Genomic DNA, 6990 nt, shown 5'->3' with positions numbered 1-6990 from the left:
GTGAGCACTCTGTCACTACACTCCACGTGCAGCCCAGCTGCAGGGCTCCCAGAAGGCAAAGCCAGGTTGAAATCCCTGGCAGCCCACAGGACGTCAGAACCCCTCACTGTAGTCCTTGGGGGAAAGTGCAAGGTTACGAAGCTTGGGCACCGGTGAGGTGATGCCAGAACCTTCTGAGGTCACCTCTAGGACAGGGAAGCCATGGAGGTGTGACAAGGAGAGTGACTTGATGGCCATCACCACAGAGGCAAGAGACACAGGACAGAGAGAGGGACAAAACAGGAGAGAGATTTGTTTTTTGTGTTTGTGATGCTGGGATCCAGCCCAGGCAAGTGCTCTAACCCTGAGCTGCATCCCCAGTCCTGTCAGAAATGAAGAGACAGGGAGAGGAGAAGAGGCCACTGGAGAAGGGGATGGGGCTGGAGGACTCTCCAGTAGACTCAGAGGTGGACCTCGAGCCTCTCAGGTGGAACGGGTGCAGGAAGAACCAGGGTGTTCTTGGGAGGATGGTGGGACCTGCCCAAGAAGTGACCGCTGGGGAAGGAGGGACCTATGGGAATGCCCATGAGCTCAGCAGCAGGTGCTGCTGGCTGGGACACCAGCTTCAGGCTGTTCCCTGCTCACTGTTTCCTGCAGTGGCAGGTCTGCTCAAGCCCATCTCTGCAAACCCAAAGTGGCCTCTGGGCACTGCAAGTATTACTGGCAGGCCTGTGGACTTAGCTGGCAGGACATTAAGCCAGGTCAAGGGCCTGAGGAGGCTTCATACAACTTCAACTCCCAAAGCTTGGGACCCTGATTGTTCCTGTGTGCTGGGGGTGGGACACTGGGGTGCCTCAGACAGGGTGCTGCCAAGGGCTCCCCCTCCTAACATCTGTGGCTGAAAGTGGCTTGGGCCCCAGGGAGCCAAAATCAGAGGCAGCTCTCCAGAACCCCCTCCCACTTCTGCTAGGCTGTCTAGACACTTTGCTGCATTGCCCCTGGGGATGAGTCACTCTGCAGAGCTCAGCCTCTCCTCCAGCAGCAATGTGGCTCAAGGACAGTCTAGACCGGGAAGGGCTGTGCAGGCCCCTCCTCTGCCTTCACACTGCCCCACCCCAGCTCCAGCACTGTACAGGGAGGCCCAGATGAGAAGAGCACCTAACTGCTGCTTGGCACAGCTCAAGTGGGTCACCCGTGAGACTGCAGCAGGGGCTACCTCCCCTCCCCCGCTCAACACAGCTGGCCAGCCTGCTTTCCCAAGGTCTGGGAAGCAGGGGAGGACAGGCTGTGGGATGCCTGTCCTCCTGCTGTGACAGCCCTCAGCATGCTTGTGCACCATGCCTGAGGCCCAGCCTCAGGCAGGAAAAGGGTTTGAAGCTGCCACCAGACTGATGCTAAAAGACCTTGGAGAGGTCCCAGCCTTCCCACCCCCACTTCCCTCCCCATCTCAAATAAACACACAAGACAGTATTTTTGGTCTGAGAATGATGGACATTTAGACATTGGCGCCAGGTTGGAACCTGACCAGCGCCATGCGGGGTGTGGGCAGAGCGTAGACAGAGGTAGGGTGTGGGGTGCTGCAGGGGCACCAGCCAGGGCCCATGGTTGCTGGTGGTCCCTGGGGTAGGAAGATAATTAGCCATAGTGGCCAGGAGGTGCAAGGGTCAAGTCCAGGTGATAAGAGCCAGGGGCTCATGGAGAGCCAGGCAGTGCCACCCTCCCATGGGTGCCAACATCACCAGGTGGCTGGGTGACCTCAGCCAGGTGCTCAGATCTGCCAGGAGGTGGGCAAGCCCAGCCTCTGTCCATGGTGGGTGGATGGGCAGCATCACTGGGGTCAGATCCTGGACTCTCAACCCCCAATCATGAAAAGAGTTGGGAGTACTGCAGCTGGTCACACTGTGGCCACTGAGGTCTCCTGGATTGATTGAGGTTAGGATCCAGACCACTGTGGCAGATCCGGCTGGGCAAGGCTGGCAGCTCTCCTTCTACCCTTGGGGTCCAATGCCATCCTTCCAACCACCTACCCTCACTCCCCACAGAAAGTCCTAACCAGAGGCAGTACACATAGTAGGAAAGGGGGGCCTGGCCCTGGGGAATCACCAGCCTCCCCCACCTAGAGGACACTCACCCCTGGATGCAGCAACCCGATGCTGGGCCTGGCCTGCTGAGCTACATTGTGGCTCTTGGCTGGTCAGACCCACAGAAGACACTAAGAGGCCTGATTACCCTTGCCCCAGGCTTCCGCAAAGCTTGAAGGGGGGTGTTCCCAGGGGGACTCTGGCCAGAAGCATGCAAAGCCAGCCAGTCTCAGAGCCACAGACCCCCTGGACAGCAGTGGGGTGGTGGCTGGCTCCTGCGGTGGGCCTGAGGAACTAAGGCACAAAGCTAACCTAAGCCCATTGGGGTAGGGCAGGGGGGAACACGGGCTCCAAGGGGCCACTCCCCCAACCTGTAAAGCACAAAGCGACCAAGCAATGACCATGGCCTGTCTTCGACGACTTGGCAGAGGATGGAGGTTCAGGGTGATGATCCCAGGTGCCACTGGCTCTTGCTGGAAGGGGCTATATGTCCTGGGCCCCCTGGTAAAGGCCTCTGGAAAGCCTAGAGACCTGGATGCAGCTGGCACCCCATCCCAGGCCCAAGGGCCAGTTCGGAGTCAGAGTCTGGAAAGCAGACGCCCGACTGAGAAGGTCTTGTGACGATGCAAAGATACCTGTGTGGACCGGCTGGTTCCCTATTCGTCTCCATCAGGCCCTCCGTGGGGATCTTAAAGAGGGAGCGGGAATGAGGAGGAGGGAGGGGAGCTGACGTAGGGCCTGGGGTCTCAGGCGTACTTGGGCAGGCTGTGCCCAGATGGGCAGACCGCCTTGCGCTTCAGGCCTGCCTGCGCAGGCCGGGGCGCCTGACAGCCGGGTGCATGAGGTTCTCGGTGATGTAGGCCACCAGCAGGCAGATGACCACAAGCATGACGCAGATGGAGCCGCCCACCGCCGTCATGGCCACCACGATCTCCTGCATGGCGGCCGGCTCGGCGGTGAACTCCACGCACTCGGCGGGCTCCGGTGCGGCGGCGGAGGCGGGTTCGGCGCGCAGCGGCAGCGGCTGCAGGCACAGGCGGTAGTGCACGCTGTCGTGCACGTCCGGCAGCAGGTAGTCGCGGCAGGAGGCGCCGAGCAGCACGCGATCGCAGGGGAAGCGCATGTAGGTGCCGCGCCACGAGCAGTTGAGCGCGAAAGCGCGCACGCGGCGCGCCTCGGCCGGCGCCAGGCGCCACTGCAGCAGCACGCTGCGGTTGCGCAGGACGTTCGCGCGCAGCGAGCGGCCGGCCGAGGAGAGCGCCACACAGCTGGGCGCCTGGCAGCGGAAGCCGCGTGCGGGGCTGCGGAAGCACAGGCGCCCGCCGCCCGCCTCGGGGCCCTCGGGCAGCACCTTGTAGGGGCACCAGGGCGCATCGGGGGCCGGTTCCCAGCCTGGCGGGGTCGGGGCGGCCGCGGCGCCGGGCGGCGGCGCGCAGGCGGCCAGCAGCAGCAGCAGCGGCGGGGCGCGCATCCTGCGGCTGGGCCGGCGCGGCGGAGCGCGGGCTCGCGGGCGCACGGGGCGCGGCGGTGGGTCACGCGGGCCGCGCCGCCACCGCCGCTGCTGCTGCTGCTGCTGCCGCTGCCCGCACTCGCCCGGCGCCGCGCCCTCCGCCGCCGCCCGCTCCGACCCGCCCCCGCGCCCCGTGCGCGCTCGGACCCGGCGGCGGAGGCGGGGCGCTCCACGCCACGCCCCCCTTAACCCTCGCGGAGCCGCGGGCGCCGGAGGGCGGGTCTGCAGCTGCGGGGGGCGCGGCGGGCCGGGTCTGGACTGCAGACTGGACCGCCCTTTCTGCTGGCTGTGGTCCAGAGGCGTGCATCTCTGCAGCTTCCCTTGACAGACCGTCAAGGACTCTGTGCATTTCGGAGGGGGTACGTAGTGGCTGGACCCCAGGTCCTGAGCCCATGGTGGGGACCGGCAAAATGAGGGTCCCGCCTCCTAGGTCGCGTGGGTGAGGACCCAGCGTTCCTTCGCCCAGGGCTCCTGCACCTTTGGAATAGAGTTCCACACTGCAGGAAAGCCTGAGGTGAGGCTTCCTTAGGTGCAAACTTCATTAATTCCGCACACCTTAAAAGTGCAGCTACAGAAGGGACCCTCTGTAGCTAACCCCTTGGGAGAGCCCTCCTGATGGCTCATGAAGTTCAGGGCTGTGCAAAGGGAACAAGGCACCCAAGTCCATCCAGTGCGCGGCCTGTAGGCATCGCAGGGGGAGGGGAGGAGGAACTGACCTCAGCACCCTTAGGGTCCCTTCCTGAGGACCCTGCACTGCAGATCTCTGGATAGCCCTGTTCCCCAACACACCCATAGAGCCCCCTCCTTGGCGCCACTCCTGGTCACCTTGAAAACCGAGGTCAGCACCGGAATTAAGAGGTTCTGCTACAGCCTGAGGTGAAGGGCCAGGAGTCCCTTGCCCAGTCAGTGCACCTCCTCCCCTAGTCTGGGGTACCCCCACCCAACACCAGGCAGCTGGTGAGGCCTTTGTACCTGGTGAGGGAGCTTGAGGGGCAGAGGCATTGGGAGAGGCACTCCTTGCTTCTGCCCATCCCTCAGACAGGCCAAGCCCTGGCTCTGGCTGGCCCCCAGCTTTTCGGGGAGATACCAGCTTTACAGGGAAGCAGAAAGTAGGGTGACCTCGGAAACTCCCTGAGTCCTTGCCTCCAGACTCCCAGGGCTCTGGCTAGCCTGCTCACAGGTTCGTGGTAGAAGCCTGAGGCACCACAGGCTCAGGGCATAGGTGACATGGTGTGGTGGCATCTCTGGCCCTAAGATACCTGGGTGGGCAACCTCCCAGCCCACTCCAGGAAGCAGAGGCATGGTACACACAGATCAAGCTGTGTGTACAACTGGCCATGCTGCAGGGCCAGCTGAGTGGATACCCACCAAGGCCAGTTGGAGGCCTGTGGGTGTCTGTCTTGACCATGCTTGGCCTGTGCTGGGGCTGGGCGCTCCAGTGCAGAGCTTTTCCCGGCCAGCTGCCCCCAGTGGAGGGAAGGCTGCCGTCTCCTCACTGGGTTGCAGGCTCTACTCTCTCCCTGTCTGGACACATGCTCTGTCCACGGCATCTTGTCGTTTTGGGTCAAAGAGAGGACCAGGTGGGGGAAGGCTGTGCCAGGCAGCCCATGGGAAGATCTTTAGGTTGCAGGGGAATCCAGCAGGTGCAGTGAGTCCTGCCTCCCACCCATCGTTTCTGGGACAGAGAAGCAAAGGAGGTGGAGCAGTGCTGTCTCCAGAGACCATGAGAAGCCTCCCAGACTGCACTGCACAGCCGACACCACTTCTGCCTCTGTCCACCTCTGCAGCTGCCCTTTCCAGTGGCCAGCAAGGCCCCAGGGTGGTTTTGGGGGCTGGGGGACGGGGACCCTCTTGAGTCCTGCGGAGGCTATCCCAGCCTGGGCTCTGCCAGGGTCTGGAGTGTCTCTCACCCAGGCATAGCTGCGAGGTCAGCTGGTGCTCTGGCCATTTCAGGAGCTCTGTCAGTGCCTCTGTTCAAGGTCTCCTTACGCCACCTCTCCAGGTCCCTGCCCAGGCGGTCACCTTTAAGCCACTGCCCACCAATCATCACAGAGCCCTCCCCTATGGGCAGAGAGCACAGCCCCCAGGGGAGTGGAAGAGGTGGTCCTGCTGGCTGGAGCCAGCTTCCAGAAGGAACGAGACTGGGAGGTGATCATGGAGCCTAGGCTGTTAACCTGCTGAGCACGGGCGCGGCAATGGAGGAATAGAGAGGAGCCAAGCTGAAGCAGAGTCCCCAGAACTTCACCCTGACATCAGTCCCACTTGTGGTAGTGCTGCCTCCGCTTCCTGTGAGAGGCCCCTTTCTCCATTCTTGGTCGGTCATGGGGGCTTGGGAGTGACCTAGCACCTTAACATCAACCTCTTTGCTGAAGCTCATGGGAAGGAGGTGGTTGCCCTGCAAGGGTTGGATTGCCCCACTGCTAGCGTCCTGGCCCCAAAGACCTCTCAGGGGAAATCGGCCTGTCTCAGAAGGAAGCCAGCTCTCGGGCAGGTAAGGAGCCTAGTCTTGCTTCGGGCATGGGATCCAGCCTCACTGAAGCAAGCCACGCCAGGTCCTGGACTTTAACCCACGGAACCCAGTGAGCCCCTGTTGTGCTAACACTGAAGCTCCCACGGTGCCCTTGGGTACGGCCCTCCAGTTTCTGGCCTAGGCCTCCAGCTACAGGCTGTGGACACACACTTAGCTCTGGGACTGGGGTCCTGGTGAGAAGCCGGTGGTGAGGGACAAGGGACCCACAGGGAAAAGCCAAGCTAAGAAAGCTGTGTAGGAGACAAACTGTTCCCCAGATTTCCTGTGGGACTTGATGGTGGGAGATGGGGCTGGCCCTGAGGAAGGAGGCGGTAACAGGGGCTTCTGTCTGGTATCTGCAGTGCAGCTAGGAGGCCCTGTGATCACACTTGCTTCTGAGGATCGCTATACGTGCACACTAATGTGCTCGTTTTTTGTTGTTGTTGTTGTTTTGTTTGAATCCTGAGGATTGAACCCCGGGCCTTGCATATGCTAGGTAAGTGCTGTAGCATTGAGCTACATCCCCAGCCTGCACCTAAAAACTGTTTAAAAATGGGCTGGAGAATAACCAATAAAAAAATAAAAGAAAAAAAAAATAAAAGAAAAAAAAAAAAAAAAGAAAAAAAAAATGGGCTGGGGTGGGCTGGGGCTGGGGCTGAGCAGTAGAGGGCTTGCCTAGCATGTGCAAAGTCCTGGGTTCAATCCTCAGCACCATATAAAAATAAATACATAAATAAAATAAAGGTATTGTATCCAACTACAACTAAAAAAATATATTAAAAAACATTTCAAAAAATGTTTAGGGGGCTGGGGATGTGGCTCAGGCGGTAGCGTGCTCGCCTGGAATGCATGCAGCCTGGGTTCGATCCTCAGCACCACATACAAATAAAGATGTTGTGTCCACCTAAAAA

At 60.7% G+C, this 6990-nt stretch overlaps 1 protein-coding gene across 1 annotated transcript; it reads right to left on the bottom strand.

Moving 5' to 3' along the window:
- Positions 1–2856: 2856 nt before the first annotated feature.
- Positions 2857–3531, bottom strand: Fndc10 (fibronectin type III domain containing 10). Its single transcript, XM_077110095.1, has one exon. It carries the CDS (start codon positions 3529–3531, stop codon positions 2857–2859), a length of 675 nt encoding a protein of 224 aa, XP_076966210.1.
- Between the last annotated feature and the right edge of the window lie 3459 nt (positions 3532–6990).

Source organism: Callospermophilus lateralis, chromosome 7 (assembly GCF_048772815.1).
Source record: "Callospermophilus lateralis isolate mCalLat2 chromosome 7, mCalLat2.hap1, whole genome shotgun sequence".
NCBI classification, from domain to species: Eukaryota; Metazoa; Chordata; class Mammalia; order Rodentia; family Sciuridae; genus Callospermophilus; species Callospermophilus lateralis.
Note: the sequence above shows the minus strand (reverse complement) of the source record. Positions and strands in the feature narration are given on the sequence as shown.

Bases quoted from the DNA above. Each gene is read 5' to 3' on its own strand.
- Fndc10 (XM_077110095.1), bottom strand. From the start codon at position 3,531: ATGCGCGCCCCGCCGCTGCTGCTGCTGCTGGCCGCCTGCGCGCCGCCG.